Here is a 25,978-nt window from a genome sequence, read left to right as displayed (position 1 = left end):
ACAGAAGAAATTTCCTGAGAAAAGAGGTGAATTTGCTGGGATAGGGTTTTGGCTTCTGGGGAGCGGGGGTTATAAAGATACAGATATAAAAAGTTAGATGTTTAACAGTTACTGCATGGCTTGTTGGCGCGCACACACACACACACAACATGAAATTGGGCTGTCAAATCAGTTTTAAAAGTATCAAGGATAGCAAAACAATCCTCTAATGTTTGTGCTAAGTGTGTGTAAATGTCTAGACTATCAAGCTAATTTCCGTATGTGCAGTACAATGCAGTTTTTGCACTCTTTATGATGCTTGAAATGGTGGATTATTTTGAAAATGGATGTAAACAAAAACTCTACAAATCCAAAAGGGCTGTGAAGCCTTACTTCTCCCAAGTGCAGGGCTTATTTGACTATGCAACTTGCATTTGTTGGTCTTTTAAATATGCTTGAAAGTGTATCTGTTTTTAAAAAAAAGTAAGTTGTGTCTGTAAATCTTGGAGCTGACCTGGTTGACTCCTGACAGGAGGAACCCTTGTTTTTGTATGAATATTCTGTGATACATGGTAACGGTGTTTGGGGAGAAAAGATGTGCTTAGACTGGTCTCCCTGTGCCATGGCGGGTGGGATAGTTGTGTTTTTATCATATCCAGTACAGCGCTGACTTGCAATCTAGGAACAGATAAACATACTGTTTTGGTCGTGTGTGATTCTAGTAATTTATTTCCAGCGTTCCTGACTGGTGGTTGAATTTTCATAACTGTGCATGGATTATCTGAAAGAAAGAGATGGCACTTTACAGGCTCTGAGTCAAAATAACCAGAGCTGCTTCAGCATGTCGCCACAGAGCCATTTGTCGTCCTCTCTCTTCTGCTATGTTTATTAAAGCTGTGTGCATAAACAGTAGAGCTGGTTGGGAATTTTTTGTTGGAATTATTTTGTGATGAAAAAATACAATTTCTGGAAAATCAAAATTTTCTACAGGAAAACTTTGACTTAGTGGAAAATGGAAAAATATTTACAAAATGAAAATTTTCCTATAGAAAATTTCAATTTTCCAGCAACTTTGTTTTCCAGCAAAAAATATTCCATCAGGAAAATCAAAATTAAATGGTTAATTTTGGGTCAGTTCGACATAAATCAGAATATTTCAGTTTTTGAACTGACCTGAAAATGTTTCATTTTGAATGAGTTCAACAAAACATTAAACTGCATTTTTGTATTAGGGCATTGCCTTATAGGAATTGTCGTTTGTGCCATTCTCTCCTATGGGCCAGGATCCCTGAAGTGGAGGACTCTTTCCCATGATGCAATATGGACTTTCTGTAGATTGCACTGTGTGATGCATCATGGAAGTCAGATTATGCATCTGGAATCATGGGAGATGTAGTCCAGGCAGAGAGTTTGTCCTGTAGAGAAGGATGGGGGCAACAGACTCCTGAACTACAGCTACCGTAAGGCAATATGCAATTATGGCAAAATACCATTTAATATTGAACTGACTCATAACTAAGTATTCTGGGTCAGTTCAGTAAACCAAAATTAAATATTTCAATTTCAGGAATGTCAGAATGTTTCATTTCGATCAAAAATATTGAAATGAAACACTGGCCATTTCTGAATTGAAAATGTTCAGAATTTTGGCTCCTCAACAACAGTAAAAAATTCAACTTTTTGTCCTAATCTGAGATGAAAACAAATGTTAAAATGTTGTAAATTCTGACTTTCCCTCAGCTCTTAATAACAACAAACTCCTGTGGATGCAGGGCTAGGCCCAAGAAGAGGCCGAGAGGTGACTGAGCAGCAGAGACGTTGACTGAGGAAGAGTGAGTGTATAGAGATCTCTCTTGATCCCTGTAGTGAGGCCCAGCCCATCCTGGAATATCCTGCACCCACAAGTTCTGCTGTCTCTCAGAACGTGCCTTGCTGATATTTAAGGATGCTGGACCTGATTTTAACTAATTTTGAACCCATCTGAACATTGAGCCTGAAAGTTCTGTTGACCTGAATCTGTTGTGAAAGAGGGAGCTGAGAAAGAGTGGAAATGAAGTTCCAAAGCCAAAATATTATCTTTATGACATAGAGCACTTGTGCTAGCCTTTCCTTATTAGGGTAGGGCTCCCTCTCTGGAGTGGCATATCCCTGGCATACTATGAGATTGTATGAGGCATCATGTTGTCTAGGAGAGAGTTATAAAAACCGAATTGAACCTAAAAGTAAACTTGAATGTTCAAGGTTCACTCCTGCATTGCCAAGGAAGTAGACTGCATGACCTAGTAGATAATTCCTATGGTTCTATTACAGGGAAATGGAGTTTGTGAACTTGAAGAGGTTCGGTGACTCCAAAAACTAGTTTGGAAGGATTACATATTTCTAGTGAGGTCTTTGTACAATTTCTCATTGTATCGGTTGGGACTGGTCTACTTCCCAGCCATCTGATGGGAAGAAATTGTTCCCTGAAATGTTAAGATCATATTAACTAATTTTAAAACAGCTTGTTCATAGAAATACATAGTATTTTTTAAAAAGGCTCAAATGAGCCCATACAGCAAAAAAAGGTGACATGTAAAACCACTAAAAGATTTCCCATGTATTATCCATCCAAATCAGAATCAAATCCTTGATTTCCAATGGAACTGGAAACATGAGAAAAAACATGAGAAAAAAACTGCAGTGATTGACTGGAGTGTCCCAAGGGACCATCAGAACTGGTTCCTCTTTCTGTTGCCTCGCTTTATAACAGGATTGTAATTTGTCATGTATTTACGCAGACAAATTGTTCACTGCATCTGTTTTTGAGTGAGACCCTGTTATTTTGAACTAGAATGACTAAAGCACATAGAAGTTAACTACCCTGGGTGAAGGAAATGAGTCAGATTCTCAGCTAATGCTAAGGAACTTGGGCCTAGATCCTCCAAGGTTTTTAGGCACCTAAATCTCATTGAAATAAAAGGGAGTTAGGGGGTCTAAATACCTTTTGGGATCTGAGCCTTCCTAGCTCTTGATTGTTTACTTATTCAGCCAGGCATACTGCCTTCCAAAGAACAGCTTTATGTTTCCACAGCGTAAACAACTACCCACACCTTAATGCCACAAATGTATTTGCCCTGTGCTTTGGCAATGTCAGACTCAATAAACGTACAACTTACATCTATCCCACTACTGATCTATTAAGCCATGGTTTGAGAGTAGAAGCAGGAAAGGAAGCTGAGAGTCCTGTTTACTCTCCTGTAAATTACAGACAGCACACTGATCTTTGCTGCTTGTTCAGCAGAGACAAAACAAGCATCTCTGATCCAAGGACTTCATTTTCCATAGTTTCTGGGCTAGATCGACCATTGGTCTGACCCAGTATGGCCATTCTTATGTTCTTAAAAGCCACATCAGTTCTCAGCAGTGGGAGTTTACTAAAGAGTTACCCCTTTTGGCCTAATTGGTTAGCCAACATGCAGGGTCCTATGGGTTGTGTGTGAGGAAGAGAAATTGATGATGGATAAGGTATTTCTTTGGGGCAATCCTGTTTATGTAGAGAGAATGCACACTAAATCCTGGTTCCAGTAGGACTCAAATAGGAAGCAGTTTCCTTGCTCAGTCTGCCAAGCCTCTTTTCCCAGCCAGCACTCTGCCCAAAAAGCCTCTCTGAACTTTCTTTGGGAGTCATGCAACAGGTAAGTCTTTGGCTGGCTTTGGCCTTCTGCTTCCCTCTCTGTGTGTTTCTGGGGTGGTGTCACTGTACCGGCTCACCCGCACAGGTGAAACATTACCCAGCCCTCTACATGCACATTCAGCTCCCAGTGAAATCTCTCTGCCCTCATAGTTCATCTCCTGCCCAGCCTTGCATGTGACCTGTGTTTTGGGGAGTGGCTCCTATTGTTTCAGCTATCTTACTCCAAAAGGAGCTGAAGTGCTTCTTACATTTATCCTGAGTGAAAGGCAGCTATCTTACCCACCAGCCTGAACAAGGTTTCACCCATCCCCCACCATAGCAATATAAAAGTGTAACACAAGCCAGCTGATGTGTTATGACTACCACACTGCTAGGGAGAGAGAACATTACTGACCTATGCAAAAACTTCCCTGCTTTCGGGAGATAAATATCAAAGGAGCTCACCCTGAAAGAACATGGGATGAGGCTGGTAAGCAGGGGACCGACCATAGCTCCCATAACCCCCGCTCCCCACTGCACTTTCCTATCATTTGTACTGGTAAAGGGAAAGGTCCTGAAGCGTTCACCACCTGGCTCTGAGGCTGAAACAGGCCGCTGGTGTGAGGCCACACTGAATGGCCTCGCACTCTTGCATCGTGGATGTTAAACTTTTGCCATGTTAGGTCACAATCATGCAAAAACGGCTGTTCTTGGGGGAGTTCTGCCTTGTTTGAAGCAAACTAGCACGCAGTCTCCTGTCACCTGGCTCCAAAGGCGTGTGCAAACCAGCCCCAGGAGCCAGCAGTCCAGCCAAGTGCTTCAAGTCGCCTTTGCACACCACCCCCCAACTTAGGGACCTGCTCCTTTTGGTTGTATGTGAGCATCTGGCCCATAATAGGAAGTATCGGCCAGGAGTCTGTGTTTGCTTGTGCGAGGTAGTCATTACCCTGATGTTCAATGCACATGTAAGATGATGACCCTGGCTGGGGGCAGCAGCGCAGCAAGTGAACTGGCTCTAAAAGTCTGATCCTCTGCTGTTCAATCTACAAATACAGTAAGCGTAAGCACTGCAGGAGACTCAAACCTCAGGACTAGCCCCGAGCAGGGGGAGCCAGGCTGTTACAGCTGGTTACACATGGCCTAGCTGGATTTATTCGGAGCAGTCAGTCCTGATTTGTATTTTCACTCATGTTCCCAGTGATGTTTTGCTCTGAAGTATACAGTGCATCGGTCAGGAAACCTGGGTGCTAGTCTCAACTCTGCCACTGGCTTGCTATGTGATCTTGGGCAGGTTCCTTAACACCATTGTAGGTCAATTCCCAGTCTATAAAAGAGGCATGCTTATCCTGTGGGATCATCCCCTGCAGCCTGTTCCAAGCTTCGGGGGTGGGGGTGGGCTCGTCCCCCCTCTCCATAAAGCTATTTGCGATCAACAGATTAAGTGCAATATGAAATCAAGTTAATTATGACTTAATTAGTCTTTGACAATCCTTGCCCAGTTCAAAGGAAGTTTGCCTGAGTTACAGTAAAACGACACGTGCCCTTCTCATGCAAACGTGTGTGAAGTCACTTAAAGGTGCTGTCACAGTAGGGGATGATCCTGGCTCCCCAAGAGGGACTGGACTGTAGGAGATGATCCCACCCAGGATACTTGGTAGGGGACAGGGTGTGGCTTCAGGGTGTTCATCAAGATGGGGCATAGGAGGTCTCTCCACCAACCTTGTCCCTGCACTGACACCCATCCCCTCTGTCCCCAGGAGCTGACACAGAACCTGCTGCACAGCTAGTACCTCCGGACCCCAACCCCTCCTGCAAGTGCTACTGGCCCCACCCCCACCCATGTGGGAAACCGGCTCACAAACCACCAGCAGCAGGACTGGGCAGCCTCAACCAAGAACAGGTGAGGGACCAAGCCCGCCCTGGGGTCCGACACAGGATCCTGCTCCAGCCTTCAGCCCAGTGGGGTAGGGCGATGTCCATGAACCACACTGGTGGCTCAGTAGGGGGTGCTGGGCTTCAGGGAGCAGGGCAGGGACTCTGGGGGGGTTGCCACGCTGTGGGGAGCAGCGCGGGAGGGGCTGAAAGCCAAATTGAATCCCACAAGAATGTTTCTCTCTGTGGCTTCCTTGTTCCCCCAAACATGGCTATGGTGTTGGAGTGAGCTGTCCTGAGTACAATCCCTGGAGGGGAAGGAGTATGTGAGACCCTTTGATTACAGGAGTAAAGCTGCTAACCTGTGCCTGGCTTTGAGGGTGGTGCAGACATGCCTGTGTCTGGCAGAGCAGATGCTGGGCTGAGGCTTGGGATGCTAGCTTCTAGCTCTGCCTCTGCCTTAATTTCTCTGGCTCCCTTATGATTTTCCCTCCTAGGCTCTAGAAGCATTCATCATCCCAGCCTCGCGTGGCCACCCTGCCTCCCCAGCCCAACTGCCAAGCCAGCATGGGCCAGAGTGATGCCCCCTCTCTGCAGGACACCAGCCGGCTGAAGGATCCCACACCACACACCAGAGACAGTGCCAGCAGCTGTTGAGCAGGAACAGGCTGGGGGCAGGCCAGAGTCAGGGAATGCCCCCCAGTGATGACGTGGAAGAACGTGATCCACAGGGCAGCCACAGGAGAGGTCGCTGTGTAGCTGAGATGTGATTCCCACCCGCATCTGGGAGGTGGGTTGGGTACAGACAGCAGTGCTGAGCTGCATGGTAGGCAGTGGTGCCAACAGAGCCTGCCCCGTCCTCTCCCAGCACAAACTCCAGCCCCATCCTCCTCTCCCCTCCTCTTTTGGCTCCAAGGGCTTCCAGAATGGGGGGTGTCTGGGGCAGCAGTGGGATAGTGCTCCTGGAGCTACCCTGCAGGACGATGCCCCCGGGAGCAGGGCCAGGGCCCTGCAGATGCTAGGTTTGCAGCAAAGACCAATGGCTCATGGGTATTTGGGGGTAAGATGGACAGCTCACGGGTCAGAGCCACCCCAGCACCCAGTTCTTCGTGCCAGAAGCAACCTCAGCCCATAAACCCCCGGGCAGGCACGGGGGCAACAGGGCAGCCAAGCAGATTTAACTTAGAGCCTTTCTACTCTAGGGGGCACTGGTTCCCCTGTGGTGCCAGGGCAATGGGATGGGCTGGCAAGGCTGGGTGGAGAAAGGGAAATAGGGCCTTTCCCTCCAGGGGGTGCCAGTTTTGATCTGGGTCCACCTGGAGCCACACTGCAATTGTGCAGCGTCTCAGCCCGGTTCTGCACAGGGCGGGTGTCCTGTCACAAAAACACACAGCCCTGCCCACTGGCACTAACCCACCACCTGGCTGGCAGCTCCAGCACTGAGGCTGGGTGGCTGAACAACACCCCTTGGCAGGGAATAAGAGAGGCATCAGCAGGGGGTGCATGGGGGTAGGAGGGAGCTGTTCAGGGCTCACCACAGAATCAGATTCCAGAGTGAATCTCCTGCAGATGTTAGGGGTATAAAATGCAGCACGCATCAGAGACCACTGTGCTGTAGGGGACTCAGAGCAGGGACTCCTGGTTTTTTGCCCCAGTTATGAGAGGTGTCTAGTGGGTTAGAACGGGGGAGCTGGCCACCAGGACTCCTGGGTTCAATTCTGCCCGACAGGGGTGAGTTATTTCCTCTATCTCCCTGCCGCCTGTGGGGGCTCAGCTGGCTCTGTTCAAAGAGTCTGAAGCCACCAGGGAGAGTGGCCTGAACCACTTGGGGCTATGCAGTGTCTGGCTGGTGATGGGGAAGCCATGAGGCTTGATGCAGGGCTCGAGCCTCCCTCTTCTGCATCAGCCATGCACCCTGTTTGACCTGCACTCCAGGGGAGCAGGGCTTGGGCCCCACCGAGAATCTGGGGAAGCTCAAGATATGCCTGCATCCTTCAGACAATCAATAAACCCTCCTGATTCCACCAGCGGTTGTGTCTGTCACACGTATGAACCGGCCCAGGAGGGTTGACCCCAGTGCTCCAGGGAGCAGGGCAGCGGTTCAGCAGGGGGCATGTGCCCCTGGCAGCCAATGCTGGCTCCAAAAGCCTCAGGCCTGAGCTCAGCGGGGGATAGCGGGGGTTGTGGGCTGGCAGTGAGGGGCTTCTGCAGGGCTGCACGATCACTTGGCTCCAGCTCCCTGGCGCTGCTCACGCCACGCCCCTGCCAGTGTCAGGGCTGATCAGCTCACGGCTCCAGCATCCGTAGGGGAGGCACTTGGTTGCCCACAGACCTCCTGCTACCCCCAGGCCTGGGAGATGCTACCCACTCGTAAAGGGGCCCTGCCCCAGGAAGCTCAGCAAGCTGTGCAAGCTGTGAGGCTCCTGGGCAGTGCTGAGGGCCAGCTGCTGCAGGATGGGGCACAGGGACTGTTCATATGGGCCTCGCTGGCCAAGCACGGAGATGCAGCGGGGGGGGCTAGCACAGCACAGATTGTGCCATGACCCCAGCCTACGTCCCACCCCATCCGGGCTTAACGCCTCTCACGGGGACCCCCGGCGCGCACACAGAGCGAAGCTCATCCTCTCTAACCGAGGGCCGCCCCGCTGACATCGCCGCCCCGAGAACGCCAAGCTCAGCCCCCTTCAGCAAGGGGCCACACGCAGCACAGCTGTCCCCTCCAATGGCAGGCAGCATGGGGGGATAGCGAGCCCGGCTGACACCTTCCAGAAGCAAACAGCACAGCCACACACCCAGACTCCGCTGTGGGTTTGTGTTATTTTATTCATTGTCACGTTCACGCCACTATCCAACCAGGCCTGCCCGGGCATGCACGATTAAACCAGCGGCCCCTTGGCACAGCCTCAGGGCCCATACTATGGGGAGAGGGGATTGCCAGGGCAGAATAAATACTGTGGGGGGAGGTTTGAGAGGAAAGTAAACTGTCCCGCAGCCTCACTCCCCCATGGGGGTCCCAGCCTCCAAGAGGAGAGCGGGGGCGATGAGGTACCAAACCCACAACATCAAGGTCTGCCGACTATCGGGAGGTTAGGGCAGCCCCACCCTCTCCTGAACATCTGGCACACCTGGGGAAGGCTGCCCCCCGCCTTAGGCTCCCATACTGCTTGCCTCCTTGTGCACAGGTTTGTCACTGCCCTTATCACAGTCCTGGACGCAGGCTAACCTCTGGAGTCCACTTCCACCTGGCGGAATGTAGCTCAGACTCCAGCCCTGACCCCGTAGCCTGGATCTACTCCTGGGGAGCTGAGAGCACACCCTGGTTTCACTGTGAAGTGGCTCCCCTTTTCTAACTCACTCAGGGCCTTCATGCCCAGGGCAGGGGAGGTGCGGGGTACAATTTTTCCCTAGGGATCGGCTATTTGTTTTTCTCCTGTCTCTGCGTGCCTGGTCATGCACTGAGTTCACAGAGGTGTCCCAGCCGCTGTGCCCGATGCGCCCTGTAGGGGGCACCCCTCCCCCCTGTGCATGATGAGCACTGGAAAGTAGAGGGCATCGTGGTAGCAGGGCGGGCTCCCCAGGGGCTGCCTCTCCACCCCGCCCCCACTCAGGCTGCGGAAGATGCTCCCGCCCAGCGAGAAGCGGCTGCGGCTGAAAGGCAGGCGGGCGTAGAGGGCACGGGTGCTGTGGGAGGGGAGCGAGTTGCTGCTCAGAGTGCGGCGGCAGCGCTGCCAGCCCCGCAGGTAGGCGCCGCCTGCCATGCCAGGGTCCATCAGCACCGCCTCCGAGTAGCTGGGCACCAGCTGGCGGTTGGAGCAGATGTGCCACTCCAGCTCCGTCATGTCGACCGTGGCCACGCGTGGGACGGGGCGTCCATAGCCAGGGGGCTCCAGGGAGCCAGGCCCATCCTCAGTACCGAATAGCTTCTCCACGTGGTAGTGCACGTTGGCTGTGTAGTACCCAGCCAGCACCCGCAGTGGCCAAGACAGAAGCACCAGCGAGGCTGCCCAGAAAACCCAGCGCCTGGCAAACCAGGGAGGGCGCCCTGGCTCAGGGAAGACCATCAGCTGCTCCTGGAAGTTGACATCTTGCAGTCGCATGCCCTCACGCGCCTCCAGGTAGTCGTCCAGCCCCTCGTTCTGGCTGAAGAAGCGTGCCCGCTGTGCCAGGTAGGCGGCCTCAGCCCGCGCGCTGGCGAAGCTGAAGCACTTGGTGAAGCGCAGGCGGGTGGCCGGATGCTCAGCCAGGCCCAACAGCTCCTTGGAGACGTCGCGCACGCCGTGGGCCGTGTAGTCAAAGCGGGTCTCAGCCACGTGGGTGTTGACGCGCTCGTGATACACCTGCGTGGTGGTGTAGGCGTCGCCATTGCGGTAGCGGGTCACCTGGCGCGTCCGGCGGATGTAGTGGTAGCTCACCGCCTTCCACCACACGCACGGCACCGCCTGCTGCATGTGCTGCACCAACTCGTGCACGCTGGCAGTGCTGGCACGGGGCTGGCGCCGGGCCTGGGCAAAGCGGTGCCAGCACTCTACCAGGTAGAGCAGGTAGAGCATGGCCAGGAAGGCCAGTGGGATGTACAGGTAGCCGTCGGAGCAGGGGCTGGCATGATAGACAGTGGAGGTGCCACGGGATGCCCCATCAAAGGCCAGGCGGGTGACCGTGGAGAGGTGGCACCAGGCCACGGCACCAAAGCAACCATACATCAGCAAGGTGAGCAGTAGGCACCGCCAGTGTGACTCGCGCCAGAGGGAGCTGCTCAGGGACTGCTTGAGGGGGCGCTGCTGCTCCAGGGAGAGAGAAACACAGTTAGTGAGGAATGGCCCTGTGTCCCATTTTCTAACCCCAGAGCCAGCCAGCCTGTCCCTCGCCCTCAGGCTGGATCAGAGCTGGTGCCCCATAAAGGGGAACGGCCCCATTTCCCATCCTCACAAGCCAGTCCCCCCCCCCCCAGCCTTGAGGCCAGATCAGAGCTGCTGCCCCCTACAGGGGAAAGGCCCCATGTCCCATACCCTGCCCTCCAAATATCAAAATGGCTGCCCCAAGCCAGGTAGCAGCAACCAATCAGATTGCAGGTGAGTAGTCCATTGGCTGGAAAGCGAATGGGCTGCACTGCTCATTGGATGGAATTAAGAAGCATCCTGCTGCTATGGCTCAGCACCAGGGATCCCCGATTCGAATCCCACCCATGTCAGGTTTGGGCCATATGGGCAATGCTGTGGTTGCAGCAGGCCAGGCTGGCTAACGGGGCACAACAGCCTCAACATGACTCGGACTCCAGCGTCCCGGGAAGGAGATTCACGGCCAGCTCCAGACCAGATCCACCAAGCCACAAGACCTGGTGCTGCATGACACAAGGCCCCTCCGGCACAATTCCCAGCTTTGCCCGCAGACAGCATCTATCTCCCCCGCTCCACCTGAACAGTTTCTCATGGGCCCCGGGCAAAGTGCCAGAAACCAATGGACTCTGGGACACAGGGCAGGGCTAGGGATGCAGATGCATCAGCACCAATGAGTTTACTGGGGGATGGGATGTCTCAGGGACAAATTAACTACCCAACCCTTTGCCCCCTCCCAGAGCCAGAGATAGAACCCAGGAGTCCTGACTCTCAACCCCATGGCTCTGACCCACTGGATCCCACCCTGAACTGGGACTAGAGCCCAGGAGTCCTGGACCCCAGCTGCCCTGCTCACCTCTGACCCCCTAGATCCCACTTGCCTCCTAGACCCCAGGACAGACCCCAGGAGTCCTGGTTCCTACCTCCTCCTGCCCTAGAGCCCAGGCCTCTCCTGGAGCTGAGAACAGAACCCAGGACTCTGGGTTCCCATCACCCCTGCCCTCCATTCTCTACCCACAGCCTCCCAGATCTGGGAATAGATGGATGGGCCCAGGAGTCTGATGGGGGGAAGGGAAGGGCAGGGATCCGAACAGCGCAAGACCATCCAAATCAGGGCTGCCCCGCGGCCATACTTCTCCCCCTCTCCGCCTTCCCAGGCGTGTTCTCTGCAGCGCTGGCAGGGGGGGCACGATCAAACCAAGCGCTCCCCACCCCACCACTGTCCCGGGGGGATCCCAGCCCCGGCAGCCCGGCCCCACCCGTTGCCATCCCTGCCTTTGTCCCGCTCGAGCCCCTCACGTTCCCTCCCCTAGCACAGACCCAGCCCCGTCAAGGCAGAGACGCCGCCACCAGCCGCTCTGCTGCAATGCAGAGCCCGGCACCCGACCCGCCTCCCCGCGACGGGCCCGACAGCAACCCGCCCCCACCCCGGCCCACCGGGACCCCCAGTCCCGACCCAGCGCCGGTGATCCCGGTGCAGCGTCCTTCCCGTTGTAAAGAGAGAGTCAAAGAAAGGCCGGGGGGACGGAGCGGGGAAACACCGTGACCCCCCCCCCCGCTCCCCCACCCAACCCGCACACCCCATACACCCAACCCCGCCTAGCCCCCATGCGCCCCCCAACCCGCCCCCATCATAAACCCCCACCGCAACCGCCCCCCACGCCCGGCCCCCATGTCCGGGGGGGGGCCCAGTGCTTTGGTTTCCCAATGGGACAGGGGGGTGGGGGACGGGGAAGAGCAGCGCTGCCCCCCACCCCCGGGGGGGGTGGGCAAAGCGCCGCATCCCTCGCGCAAAGGGGTCCCGGGCCGGGCCCAGCTCTCACCTCCTCCCGGTGCGGGTCCCCCGCGGGGGGCGGGCCGGGCAGCGCCCCCTCGCCGAGCATGGCTGCTGCTGGGGGCTGCGGCAGCCGGGATCGCGGGCACCATGGCGGGGTCAGCGTCCCCCGGCCGGAGCGCGGAGCCGCCTCCCCGCCTGGTGCATCTTGTGCGCCCCGCTCCGACTGCACCGTGCGCCTGCTCCGCCTCCCCCGGCGGGGCCCTGCCCGCGGCGCCGGGGCCGCCTCCCGGAGCCTCCTTCCTGCCCCGGTGCCCAGCTCCCCCTACCCCTCACTGGCCCCGGCTGCACCCCGCCGCTGCCCGGCACTGCCCCCCCAATCACCCTGTCCCGCACTGACCCCGGCTACACCCCCCCCCCCCCCACTACCCTGCCCCGACCTGCACTCCGGGCCCCCGGTTCCGCATCCTGTGCCCCCGGCGCCCCATCCCTTCCACCCTACCAATAGAAACCTCCCCCCAGACATCACCAGTGCACCCAGGTGCCCCCCAGCTCCCTCCTCTCCAGCCATCCAGCCCAGGGCCCTGATGTCTCCTGCATCCCCGGGGTCTCCTGTGCCCCTGGATCCACCCCCTACTCCTGCATGCCAGTGCCCCCTTACTCCCTCTGCCCCATCTCCTAGTGGCACCTACCCTACACTGCATCCCCTGTGCCCCAGAGCCATTGTGATTCTTCCACACACACCCCCCACCCCCCACACTGTTCTCAGTCACAGGGGCCCATGTGCCTCCTGCCACGCATACTGTGATCCCCAAACCCCCAGTTCCCTTACTCCTTCTGCCCTACCTCCATCCCCCACGAGCACCCACCCCAGGGCCCCTGCAACTCCTGTGCCCCAGTACCACCCTGTCCACCCTCTAACCCTAGGCCTTCACACCTCCTGCCCCTGTACTGCACCCCCATGCCCTGTGCCCCCAGTGCTTATCTGCACTTCCTACCTGACTGTGCCCCCTGCACCGTCACTCCTCACCCCCCCAATGCGACCCGCACATCATGCCCCTGTTTGACCCTCAGCTTCCAGCCTAGGTACCATCCTGCCACCCCCCACCTTGTGCTTCCTGCTCCTACCAACCTGTACCTCCTGGCACCGTCCCCAGTGCCTCCCTGCCCCCACCTCAGTGCCTACAACCCCACTCCTCTTGCCTTCCAATGCCCTTAGGGGTGCAAGTTGTGTTAGCTGTGTGTTGCCAAAGTCCTTCCGTTCTCACCCTCCCCCATATTTTTGCATTTTGGAGACGGTCCCTTAGCTGTAGGGGGCTCCTCCAGAACCACCAGCTCCAGCCTTACTAGCTAGTGAGGCTCTCATCCCCAAAGCTGCTGGGACCCACATTTGGAGGAAGTGTCTTAGTCCTGAGAGACAGACCCCCACAAACGTACATAGGAATTCAGTCCCCTCAATGCCCCTGGGAGAATGTCTGGTTCTGGCTGCCCACAGCCTCCGCTGCTCAGGGAAGAGAAGTGAAACTGTCTCCACTGCTCTCCCCCCATGCCTCCTCCCCATCCTTCCCTGCTGCTCCCATGGTGCCAGGTAAAGGGAGCAATGCCCAGGCAAGGGAGCCACTATCTCGGAGAAAGTGCAGCCTGCAAGACTTTCTTGTGCACTGTGCAAAGAACTACTTTCCACAGAGACCAACCAGCATGAGAATCAGTGGATGAGCTATGGAACTCCCTGCCACAGGATTTATGGATGGGAGATTCAAAGGCCAGAAGGGCCTATTCTGATCCTCCATTCTGACTCCTGCATCACCCAGGCTGGGTATTGCCTCACAGGGATCCTTGCACCCCATCTGGCTGAGCTGGAGTTGAGCTTTTAGAAAGACACCCAATTTAGATTGAAAGACTCCACTTGATGGAGAACCCTCCCATCCCTGGGGCAGTTGTTTCAAGGGTGAGTCCCCTCTCTCTGTTGAACATTCAGCTCTCAGTCCCAGGCTGAATGTGTTCAGCATTGGCTCACAGACCTTGGTTTTTGCGACATTAATGAGCCCCCTGCTCCAAGAAATCTCCTCCCCATAGAGGTGCTGAAAGATCAGGATTGATTCCCTTTGGGACCTTCTCTGAAATCAACTAAATGCAGCTCCTTCAGCCTCTCCCTGCAAGGTAGGTCCTCCAGGCCTCGGAGCCTTTTTGTGGTTCTTCTCTGAGCTCCCCTTGATTTGTCACCAGCCTTTGGAAGTCTGGCACCTGGATGTGGGTACAGGATCCAGTCTCAGCCTCACCAGCACTGTGTGCAGAGGGGATCTCACCTCCCTGCTTCTATTCCTGCTCCATGTCCCTCTACTCAGACATGCCAGAATCCCATTTGCCCTCATAGCAACAGCATGGCACTGGGAGCACCTGCTCAGCTGGTTTCCACCAGTACTGCCTGCATTCCTGGATACAGCCCATAGCCCATACTGTGGTCAGGGCTCTCCAGCCAGGCCTTGTGGAGTCATGCCTGCTATTAGCCAAAGGTTCAGCTGGTTCAACGGGGACAGTGAGATGGGGTAAACCCCACACTGGCCTAGGGTTCGCTATGGGGAGTGGGGTGTCACATCCTCCCCTTTCCCCCAACACAAAATTAAGAAATTCACTTTGTTTATTTACTCAAAACCCCGTAATCTTGGGACTCTAGGAGCTGGTGCTTTAAATAGACCTCTCTGGGGCAGGTGGGAATTGACCAGGCTCCACTGAAGTCACCAGGATTGGGATGACTTTCACCCACTGAGAATCTGCCCCCAATAATGATCAAGTCCACCTGTAAGTGGGGCCAGCCCATTGGGTCATGAGATTATCTCCCAAGGAGGCTGAGAGCCAGTGGCCAAAAGTGGGGGGTGCTTTGGGATGCAGATGGGGCCCAATGGGTTTAGTCTCTCAGTGCTCTGTGGGATTTGACTAATTTTTGCAGACTTTGTTTTTTAAAAACGTTTTATCTGATTGTTATTCAGACATGAACTCTCCCCGTCCCCTGCACCTGGGACCAGCAAAAGCCCCATTGGTAGCTGCCTCAGGCTCCCATCCCCTTCTCTATGTATTTATTGTTCCAGTTCCCCTAGCTGGGACCCCACAATCACTTCAGGATCCTCACACCAATTGCTACTGGCTGGTAGCTGAGTGCACCTTTCCCAGGGCGTTGTGTAGGGGAGGCTTGCACTCATGTGCCTGATATTTTCCACATTATGCAGGTGCACCTGACAGCTGTGGGATGCGTAGCAGTCTGGGAGGGGCAGGGGCGTGATAACTGTTAACTCTGAAAAAGACTTGGGGGTCAGAATGGCTAAGCAGCTGAACATGAGCTCCCAGCGTGATGAATAACAAAGGGCTAATGCAGTCCTCGGATGCATAACCAGGGGGATCTCATGTAGGAGAAGGAAGGGTCTGTTACCTCTGTATGTGACACTGGTGTGATTGCTGCTGAAATCCAGGTGTGGTGTCACAGTTCAAGAAGGATATTGATAAATTGGAGAGGGCTTAGGGAATAGCCACAAGAATGATTAAACACTTGGAAAACAAGCTTTATAGTGAGAGACTGCAGGAGCTGCATCTGCATACCTCAACAAGGAGGTTAAGGGGTGACTTGATCCCAGTCTATATGGTATGGCATTTTAACCACAAGCTCCTCAGCCCAGCAGACAGAGATCTAACATCCAATGGCTGGAAGTTGAACCCAGACAAAGTCAGACTGGAAATAAGGCATAACTTTTGCCAGCGAGGGTAATCAACCAGTGGAACAACTTCCTAAGGCTCATGGTGGATTCTTCATCACGGACAACTTTTAGATGAAGAGTGGATGTTTTTTCTCAGTCACTACTCTAGTGCAAACAGGAATCAATTCTGGGATGGCCTGTGCTGTACGAGAGGCCAGGCTAGATGATCACAATGGTCCCATCTGGCCTTGGCATCTATGACTGTATGTGGAGAGCCGGGGTCCCTGACCCTATCTGGTAACAGCCGCTAACTTCTGTACAGGGCATGGATCCAGGTAGAATCCTGGCTGAGTCCCTCCCCCGCCCGCTCCATTTAGCCCTTCGCGCCTGCCCTTCCTTTTCCTCCGCCCCACTCCTGGCACGTCGAGCTTCACTTGCAGTAAGAACGCATGCGCTCCTCCCCGCGGGCAGACATCCCGCCCTCTAACTTCTCATTGGAGAAACTGGGTCCAGATTGATATCCCCTGGCCCAATCATCATGACGAATTGTCCATCCACGTGGTCCGGCGGCCAATCAAGGCTGGGGGAGCGTGTGGCTGCCTGGCCCGCTCGGACGGAGACGTGGCCGCTGCTGGGTGTCAGCAGGGTCCGGTACCGGGCAGAGAACGAAAGGCCCTTGAAAGCGCTCGGAGCCCCGCAGCTTATTGTTATTCATACCCAGAAAGCCCCGCGGGGGCCGGCAGCGCTCGCTCGGCGCGCCCCGCCCCGCCCCGCCATGGCCTATCACCAGGGCTACGGGGGGCAAGGTGAGTGCGGGGCGCGCGGCCCGCCCGGGGCTGCCCCGCAGCGGAGGCGGAAGGGGAAGGGGAGCGCCTTGCTCCCGGGCTTGCGCGGGGCGGCTGGAGCTGGCGCCGGGGGGCGGGGGAGTCTGGGGGGCAGCGCGTGCAGTGGGCGGGCCCGGGCCCGGGCCCGGCCAGTGCTGCCTCTGCAGGCCCCGGGCTCCCCTGGCCCAGCACGTGGGGCTCAGGATCCCGGCAGTGGGGCGGGCAGGGCCAGCTGAGGAGCCCGACTCCAGCAGGGACACGGGCTCGGGCCGGGCTCCCCCACCGGCCTGGGGCTGGATCGTCCCTGCACGTCCCCCCGGGCCCGCATCAAGCCCTGCTCTCTCCCGCTGCCCTGGCCGTGCCCCGCCGCCCAGCTCTGGGCTCTCAGCGCTCCCGGCACCATCCCGGTGACATGGGGAATCCCAGGGTGAGCTGGGGTGGGGGGATGCCAAGGGCCAGGCCTGCTCTGGTGTGGCAGGAGTTCCCCGCCCCCGAGTCAGGAAGCAAAGACCCCCGTGTCACCAGCTGCATCCCATTCTCCCAGTATCTCCTCCCCGTGAAGGTCCTTAAACACCCTGATTCCTGATCTTCACCACCACCTCTTGATCGTCTCTTTGATCAGCTGAACATTTGGAGCACTTCAAGCCTTAGTGAGAGATTTATTCTCCATCAGGTCGGCAGCTCCTTTCTGCACCACCTTCAGTTTTTCAAGCTGTGGCCCCTAGAAGCAGACACACTGTCCCAGTGCGGGTCTCACCCGTGCGGTATGCTCCTGCTTACACCTACCCTGCTCACAGGTTGGGTGACTCCAAGGGACACCTTAGTCCTTTTTGCCACAGCATCATACTGGGAGTTCGTGGTCAGTTGCTTATCGCTGGACAGTATCCGGAGTCACTGCTTTCCGTGATGTAGTTCCCGCTCTGTCGGCGCAGCCTGTCCTGCTCCTGTTTGGCTGTTTTAAAACGCATTGTGTCTGAAAGTGACCTGCTTCCCAACCAGTCCCGCTTGCTTTGTATGACAGCTGGTATTTACTAATCTGCATATTGTCTGCATATTTGATTAACATGGATTTTATATGCATTGCAGGCTCCAAGCACCGAGGCCGGGGCCCCCTGGTCTCTCCAGCTCCGGACCCCCACCAGCTCTTTGACGACACCAGTGCTGGCTTCCCCCAGGCACAAAGCGCCCCCGCCTCAGGAATCGACATGGGCTTCAACACCCTCTTGGCTGACCCAATGGCCAACGTGGCCGTGGCCTATGGCTCCTCCATCGCCAGCCAGGGCAAGGACATTGTCCACAAGGAGGTATGGAGAGACGGGGACAGACAAGACCCAGATCCCCATGCTGCACAGGGCTTGAATGGGGGGCTGAGCAGATTGGGGGTGCTGAATGTTCTGCAACCCTTGGAGCCTGCATAGCCTATGCCCCCATGGTGGGGAGAGCCTTCCCCTACTCTGACAGCACCCACTTTGCAGGGTAGAGGGAACTGAGTCTACATGGCCCTTTCACAAAGGGGAGCGCCGTCTGCTTGTTAAAGTGGGTGATCTGTGTGTCAAGACTCCTGGGTTCTTTTCCCAGCTCTGGGAGGGGACTGGACTTGGGGGCCAGGACTCCTGGGTTTGATACCTGGCTGTGGTAGGGGAATGGGATCTAAGTGGATTAGCGATGGGATAGGATGGGAGCCAGGACTCCTGGGTTCTCTTTTTGCCTCCATTTCTTCTCTGTACATTGGATATGGCCCCACAGAAGAATGGGGAGGTGTCGTTAATTAACTAGTGATGGGCTTCGTCCTGTGAGGAGGCGTTTCTCCCCCTCCCCACCCAGCACAATAAGCCCCTGTCACTATCCTCCATCCCCACCAGTTCTGCCCAGTGTAGTAACCCCCTCATGCAGCCTGGTGTGATAACCTTGCCATTAACCACCTCTGCTCCACCCAATATGATAGCCCCCCATTATATCCCACAGCACAGCCTCCTGCTCTTCCTCTCACAATAGCACCCAGGACACCTCTCCGGTGCTATAACCCTGTCGCTCTTCCTGCACAGATCCACAGGTTCATGTCCGTGAACAAGCTCAAGCATTTATTTGCTGTAGACACCGCCTATGTGGCCAAGAAGCTGGCACTGCTGCTCTTCCCCTATGCACACCAGGTACTGTACACCCTGATGCACGAGTTATGGGGTCTCAGAGCAGGCCTTGGGGCTGAGCGCCAGGACTCCTGAGTTCTATCCCTAGCTCTGGGAGGAGATTGCCATTTAGGGGGATAGTGCGGGAATTTCCCAGGGAGCTAGGACTCCTGGATTCTAGTTGTGGTTCTCCCATTGACTCAACTGCATGACCCTGTTGTTGTCTGTGCCTCAGTTTCCCGTTTCATGGATAACGGTCTGTAAGGCTTAGAAGCTGTATTTAATCACTCTCTCTTCTCTTTAGAACTGGGAGGTTCGGTATAGCAGGGACACACCCCTGACACCCCGGCAGGACATCAATGCACCTGACCTGTACATCCCCAGTGAGTATGATCAAACAGAGGGGCCGTGGGTCAGCAAATACTGACAAGGAGGGGCCTCTCCTCCTAGCCCAGGTTAGTCAGGTCTGATGCCCTCCACTCTCAGCCCTACCCACCCCAACTCCAGGGACCAGTAGCCACGTCCTGCTGTCCCTCCTCCCTCTTCTCCTAGGACTTGTAGCTAGGATCTAATGGACCCCCTTTTTCTGTCTGAATTTAGTGCCGAGAGAGCTGAGAGTCTGAATCTAGTGCTGAGAGAGCAGTTGGTGGATGTGAAAGAAGGGGAGGGGGGTGGATGGACAGACTGCCCAGTCAGACAGACATCGCTAGCGCTGCCCTCTGGGAGGCTGATCCCCTCCTCTTACATTCCCTGTCACTGCCTCAGTGGAAGCTCTAGCTCATGCCTCATCCGTGTGTTTGTTTCAGGCATGGCCTTTATCACATACATCCTGCTGGCCGGTATGGCCCTAGGTCTGCAGCAGAGGTGAGTCCTGCTTCCCTGGAACCCCCCAACCTCTGAGCTCACCCTTCCCCCACAGGCTCTCCCCTTGCAGGCAGCGCTGACCCCAGTGCCCCAGGACAGTGTCTTTTGTCCCAGTGACTCCCAGGTGTTGAGGATCCCCTGGTGTTTTCCCCAAGAGCTGAAGTGTGAACCCAGGTGTCCTCCTGGCCAAGTTCCAGGTTGGGTGACTTCCACCTGTCTCTAAATCCCTGCTACGGTTTCAGTCAGTTGCAGGATTCTCCCCTACTTCCTCTCTCAGGCTCAGGTGTAGCTTAGCTATGTGCTGGTAAACAGCCCACGTACCCCACCCCAGAGGTGGCTGCATCTCAGTGCCAGGCAAGGGATCTCTGCATAAATAGCACCTGTGCCCCAGCCCAGAGGCAGATATTAAGGCTGGTTCACTGTCATGGTTCCCTGGCAGGTTCTCCCCGGAGGTGCTGGGCATGTGTGCCAGCACTGCTTTCGTGTGGGTCATTATTGAAGTCCTCGCCCTGCTGCTGAGCCTGTACCTAGTGACGGTGCAAAGCGACCTCACGCCCTTCGACCTGCTGGCCTATAGTGGTTACAAATACGTGGGGTGAGTGCAATAGGTAGTCCTGCTGCCACAAGCCAGCTGGAAGGAGGGGGGCAGGCAGTGCCAGGCAGCTCCGGGGGGGGGGGGGAGTTTCCAGGCTACAAATGTGGGGGTGGGGTTACAGAAAACTAGGCTGAAATGGAAATTGACAAATTTATTTCAGCTGTGCTCAAAATGCATTTGGAGAAGCTGCCGCAGGGCATCATGGGAATCGTATTCTGGAAGCCTCCAGCCCCCATTCTCCACTTATGCCACTGTCCCTCACACAGACATAATCTCCTCTGGGATGCAGGGGAAGGAGAGGGTGGTGCTGGAGGGGGGTTGGGAGTTCTGCCAGGAGCGGGGTGGCTGGATGGGGGGAAGCTGGGAGTGGGTCTGAGGTGTCCAGCTGGGATCTAGGGCCGGATGAGGTGGTGCTGAGGAGGGAGTCTGGGGTGTTTGGCTGGGATGTGGGGCTGGATGGGGTGACGCTGAGGGCGGGTCTCAGGGGTCCCACCAGGATCAGGGAGTGTACTGGATGGGGTGATGCTGGAGGAGGGGAGCTGGCACATCCATGCAGGGAAGGGAGATGTGGGGAGTCCCCCCTCACTGCCTGGCCCTGCTCTCCCCAACTCTGTTTCCTCCAGGATGATCCTGGCTGTGCTGGGAGGGCTGCTTTTTGGCAGTGATGGGTATTATGTGGCCCTGGCTTGGACGTCCTGTGCCCTCATGTACTTCCTGGTGAGTGTGGGACCCTAGATGGACACCTACAACCTGCGTAACCCCATAGGGACAGCCCCTATACAGACACCTAGGGACCTCGACTCATTCCCAGTGCCCTGTCTGCCAATCCCAGCTGCAGAGGGTTGGGGGAGGAGGAGCTTTTGAACATGGGGCATCAGCCCCAGGGCATCATGGGACTTGATAATGGCTCCCTCAGCCATTGTAGCTGCAATGTCCAACTTGCCCCCAGGGGGGCAGCGCAGTCCCCACAATCCCGGGAGCTGGGGATTGAGGCGGTGGTGAGGCAGGAGGCTGGGCACAGAGTAGCATGAGGAGAAGGAGTGGGGGTGGGTGGTTACCAGGCCATCCCCATGTGTAAAGCTGTCTCCCCACAGATCAGGTGGGGACAGGGAGAGTCGACAAGGGCGGTGGATTACACCTGTCTAACCTTGTCTTCCTCCAGGCACGCTCCCTGCGGATGAAGCTTCACCCCTCGCTGGCACCGGATGGGATGGGACACCCTGGGGGCAGTGGGCGCGGTCAGACCTATGTCACCCTGGGGGCTGCTGCCTGCCAGCCACTCATCGTCTACTGGCTCACCTTCCACCTGGTCCGCTGAGATGGGGGCAGTGTGGCGCCCGGGGGATAGTTCGTCCTAAACACATGGACTCCTGGGACTGCCCCCAGACATACCGGCACCCAGAACACACCCCCTCTGATGCACAGATGCCTGGGACCACACACATCGCTGACGCATGGACACCTCAGACCCCCTTGGCGGGGCTGGCAGCCAGGACTCCGGGGTTCTATCCCCAACTGGCTGGGTGACGTGAGGCGAATCCCTTCCCCTGCCAATGCCTCAGTTTCACACTCACTATGAAGGAGGGATGATAACACTAACCTGCCCTTTGCCACTCACCCAGCCAGATCACCACGGGTGCAGGGCCCTAACCCCTGCCTCCCTTCTGCTATCTGGCCCCCCATCCCCTGGGACGGAAAGTACCCCCAAAACAGTGTTTCTAGCATAACGGTGTTTTCCTGGAAAACTCCCATCAAAACCCAACATTAGGGGAGTAGGGAATAAACACTCCTGACTAACCTGCGGTCTATGTGTCAGTTGGACCCAGGGAGGTAGGGGATCTGTGCAGCAGGGAGTGGTTCAGTGGCCCTATAGGGGGTACTGTAGCCCTACTGTCAATGCTGGCCTCAATGCCCAGGCATGGAGCTGGGACGTGCGGTGCTGCAGGAAGCAGGGTGGGGGCTCAGTAGGCAAAACGTTCTATCCCTGCAGGTGTTGTGGATCCCCCCTACGCACACGCAATACTAGCAGTGCCCCTTGTTCCCAGCCTGAAGCCATTCTTCTATTTCTGTCCTATTTGTAGAACCACAGATTATCTATCGCAGAATCATAGACACGTAGGGCTGGAAGGGACACTGAGATCAGCCTGCTGCTCTGAGGCAGAACCAAGTACACCTAGGAATCATCTAGTGTGACCTCTGGTATGACACAGGCCATAGGATTGCCCTGAATTAATTCCTGTTTGAACTAGAGCAGATATTTTGGGGAAAAAAATCCAATCGATTTTAAAATTGCCACCTTAGGCAATTATGAATTAATATTTAATATTAATTATTAAATTGTTTTTTAAAAGTGCCGTATTTCCTGTCTGAGTTTGTCTAACATGAGCTTCCAGCCATCAGATCATGTTAGAGCTGTGGCAGCTAGATAGAAGAGCTCAGTGATAGCCAAGTTTTGGTCCCTGTGTAAGTACTTTAGAGTGCGATCAAGACATCATGCGTTAGTTTGACAGGATCTGTTTTCCATAAACCCATGTTGATTGACTTTCATTATAACACGCCTTCAGGTCTGCATTGGGTGAGTTCCACTGTGTTGCTGCTGGCTCTGTGCTGTGACCGTTTGCCCAGCACTTTAACCCCTGTCACCACTGCAGCCCAGGGATGCTGGAGCACAGGGATGAGGGGGAGAGCAGACAGGGAGATAAGCTTCATTCTGCCTGCAGTGCTGGTCGTGTTGTCATGCTGCCTCTTGCCGCCAGGCGTCCGTCTGAGATCCCAGCACTCACGGCCCCTTGCTCGCAGGAGCAAATGGAGGGAGATGTTACTGAATCCCCATAAACTTTCCTCAGCAGATGCCCCCAATTATGAGCAAGGGACTCCTGTATGGCCCAGAGCAGCTATAGATTTCACTACACAGCTTGCCAGGTCCCCTCAAGCCTGAGCCACAGCCCTCTGCAAACCCAGCCCTGGGACCCCCGCCCCCCAGCCTCAGTTTCTCTTAGTTAATTGCTCATCATCCCCTTGCAACCCCTCCAGTCCACCACACGTAATGCTGTAATGCTGACCTCAATAGGTGGGGGAGACTTCTTCATCCCCTGCTGGTCCTCTTCCCTCCCCCCTTCCCACCATCACTTCCGTTCACCATGAATCCAGCACCTCAACCTTCAGTCTGTGTGGCTGGGTGGCGATGAGATAGTAGCGCTGCCCTCTCCTGCACCACCCTCTGGCTCTGAGCAACTTCCCCACCTTCCAATCATCCTGCTTCTGACAGATCTGGATGCTGCTGGTTCATCTAAATAAGCAGAGATCTTGCAGGGTGAATGGGGTGTGAACTGTCGTCCCCCCCCCCCCAGTGAGCTAAGAATAGACCCCAGCAGTCCTGACATCCAGCTCTCTGGTCGCCCCAGTAGCTCCACTGCCCCTCCAGCTTCAAGAACTAAAACCCAGAATGCCTGACACCCAGCCCCACCCCTCTGACCAACAAACAGCGCCCCCCAGCTGGGACCAGATCCGCAGCCCTGGCTCCCAGTGGCACCAGATGTAACACTGATGCACCTTGCACAAGGACCATCGCCCATAAGCCAGCACTCCTGGGAGCAAAAGGCCCCACAATCCATTCCCCCCACACCAATGTCTCCATCCCCCTGCCACTCTCCTCAGGGCTGGCTTGGCTCTGGCAACCCACCACCCACCCAGAGGGCTAGCGCGTAGGCCACAAACATACTCCTGTTTCCCCCTGCCCAGGTGTGTGCATGTTAACTAGTCTGCTTTGTTTAATGGGGCAATGGAGCAAATCGAGGACAAACCACTGGTTTTGATTGGGGGGGGGGGGGCAGAACTGCACTCGGCAATGTGGGGGGAAGGGGAGTTGACGACAGCCCCAGGGCAAGCAGCTGGGGTCCCATAGGTGGAGCTTGTGGGGGGGGGGGGGGGTGTCAGGTGCTGATTCACCTAAGCAGATTAAATCCATCAAGCAGCTCGTGGCTAATGTGCTGGAGCAAGTAGGGAGGGTCGTGAGCCCTGGCCATTATATAACCGCTCCCAGCCCCTACCGCCACATCACCCCTCCCTCCCCCCCGCCCCCCCCCCAAAAAAAATGCAGAGCGGTCATGTCTCCATGCCAGGCACGGGGGAGACACCCTCGACCCCGCCTCCCCCACCTCCAGAGGCAGCTGCCATTCACTGCCGGGCGAGGGAATCCCTGTATAAACAGCCGGCGAGCCCCACGCCAGAGGCAGCCGCAGCGCAGCGCCAGGCGAAGGCTCCCTGTATCTGTGGCAGTGAAGGAACGTGTTCCCAGTGGATCAAAGCCTGGGGGTGGTGGCACTTTGCCAGTGCAGGGTTCTCGCTCGCGCTCATCTGCGCTCCCTGGCAGCATGGTGACAAATGTGATCTGAGACAGGAATTTCCCTGATGAGAAATGTTGGATAAATGGCCCAGAAAACAGCAGCTGCTGATTATTCTCTAGCGCTTCAAAGCGCTTTGCAGACACACAACTGCCCCAGGAGAGAATTTGCCTGATCTCATTATGGAGGGGAAACATGTCAGAGAAGCGGCTAAGCCCTGCAGGACCCCTGGCTCTCAAACGCCCCCCCAACCACCCAGTCCTGCCCTAGTGGGGTGCCAAAGCCCTTTGCCCTGACTCTACCCCCAATCCGCTTCCTACAGCTGGGGAAAGAAGCCAGGATGCCCTCCCTGGGGTCCAGACGGGGGGGGTGTCCCTAGACCTGACTGGCTGGGCTCCCCATAGGGACAGAGCTTGCTGCTTACACTGTGACTATGACCCTTCTGCCCACAGGCCACAGCTGCATGGCTGCTAGAAGGTTTGGGGGGGGGGGTAGGCTGTTTTGGGGAGAGCACAGGGGGTGGTATCATGGGGGACAGTGTGGGGGAAGGGACTTGGCCTGGGCTGAGACAGTGCACCTGTGCCCGCAGGTGTGTACACCCCAATAGCAGTGCCCAGCCGCGGGATGGGGATGCACATCTCAGCCGGTCAGGCTTTTGGGGGGGGGGGGGGGGGGGGGGGGTGTGTGTGTGTGTGTGTGTGTGTGTGTGTGTGTGAGAGAGAGAGAGAGCGAATGAGAGCAGGGACGCTAGGATTGCCAACAGTCCCTTATTACTGTTTCCCCTTAGGGTGTCAGCTCTGTGCACCAAGCTGGGGAATTGCTGAGCGCGGCAAAAAGCAGCAAGCAATACCCTGGTGACTGGAGGTGAGTCCTACTCGGTCATAATAGCAGGCGGTGAGGTAGGGTGCTGAGAAAACAGGCCCTTAGTTTGGAAATACAGGGTTAGCATCTCTACGCAGAAGGCCCCTGCGCTGTCTCACAGCAAAGCAGCTCCCCACTGCCATGGGGCTGGGAGCAGACATCCCCAGGAGGCTGGGATTGGTGGGGAGGGGCTGCCCAGCTCCTCACCTCCCCCCCCCCCCCCCCCCCCCCCCCACACACACACACACACACACACACGGGGCAGTACCAGAGAAAGCTTCTCCCAGCCCTGGCAATGTGCCTCCTGCCCTTGGGAGGCAAAGTCTGGGCCTCGACAGCCCCTCTCCTGTGGCTGTGGCGGCGGGTAATGAAGCACCGTGGCAGAAGACCATATTGGGATTGGTGCCCCTAGAGTGGCCCACGTCCCCGTCCCTGCCCCCAGAAACCAGCCAGACACCCCCACCTTGGGGCCAGTTTGGAGCCAAAATCCCCCCTGAAGGGGAAAGGCCCCGTGTCCCATTCCCTCCCCTGTACCAGCCAGACCCCCTGCCCTGGGGCTGGATCAGAGCC

General features: G+C 56.0%; 2 protein-coding genes across 2 annotated transcripts; one reads left to right on the top strand and one right to left on the bottom strand.

The window, feature by feature from the left end:
• Positions 1-8,005: 8,005 nt before the first annotated feature.
• TMEM151A (transmembrane protein 151A) lies at positions 8,006-12,421 on the bottom strand. Its single transcript, XM_067544118.1, has 2 exons — positions 12,159-12,421; positions 8,006-10,281 (listed from the first exon to the last, which is right to left on the bottom strand). The coding sequence occupies exons 1-2, from the start codon at positions 12,216-12,218 to the stop codon at positions 8,965-8,967; spliced, it is 1,377 nt and encodes a 458-aa protein (XP_067400219.1). The 5' UTR covers positions 12,219-12,421; the 3' UTR covers positions 8,006-8,964.
• A 3,863-nt stretch (positions 12,422-16,284) lies between these two features.
• On the top strand, positions 16,285-22,269 carry YIF1A (Yip1 interacting factor homolog A, membrane trafficking protein). The gene is made up of 8 exons (XM_067544135.1): positions 16,285-16,601; positions 17,706-17,923; positions 18,665-18,769; positions 19,050-19,128; positions 19,552-19,609; positions 20,049-20,204; positions 20,828-20,921; positions 21,367-22,269. The coding sequence occupies exons 1-8, from the start codon at positions 16,334-16,336 to the stop codon at positions 21,520-21,522; spliced, it is 1,134 nt and encodes a 377-aa protein (XP_067400236.1). The 5' UTR covers positions 16,285-16,333; the 3' UTR covers positions 21,523-22,269.
• Positions 22,270-25,978: the final 3,709 nt, after the last annotated feature.

This window comes from Emydura macquarii, unplaced genomic scaffold (assembly GCF_026122565.2).
Source record: "Emydura macquarii macquarii isolate MOO-44397 ecotype Brisbane River unplaced genomic scaffold, CSIRO-AGI_Emac_v2 contig_968, whole genome shotgun sequence".
NCBI lineage: Eukaryota > Metazoa > Chordata > Testudines > Chelidae > Emydura > Emydura macquarii.
Note: the sequence above shows the minus strand (reverse complement) of the source record. Positions and strands in the feature narration are given on the sequence as shown.

What these genes read in the sequence shown, in the direction of transcription:
- TMEM151A (XM_067544118.1), bottom strand. Translation starts at nt 12,218, where the DNA reads ATGCTCGGCGAGGGGGCGCTGCCCGGCCCGCCCCCCGCGGGGGACCCG. An exon ending in GGGACCCGCACCGGGAGGAG is followed by an intron (nt 10,282 to 12,158) that starts GTGAGAGCTGGG and finishes TCCCTGGAGCAG; the next exon opens with CAGCGCCCCCTCAAGCAGTC.
- YIF1A (XM_067544135.1), top strand. Translation starts at nt 16,334, where the DNA reads ATGACGAATTGTCCATCCACGTGGTCCGGCGGCCAATCAAGGCTGGGG. An exon ending in GCCCTAGGTCTGCAGCAGAG is followed by an intron (nt 19,610 to 20,048) that starts GTGAGTCCTGCT and finishes GTTCCCTGGCAG; the next exon opens with GTTCTCCCCGGAGGTGCTGG. An exon ending in AGTGGTTACAAATACGTGGG is followed by an intron (nt 20,205 to 20,827) that starts GTGAGTGCAATA and finishes TGTTTCCTCCAG; the next exon opens with GATGATCCTGGCTGTGCTGG.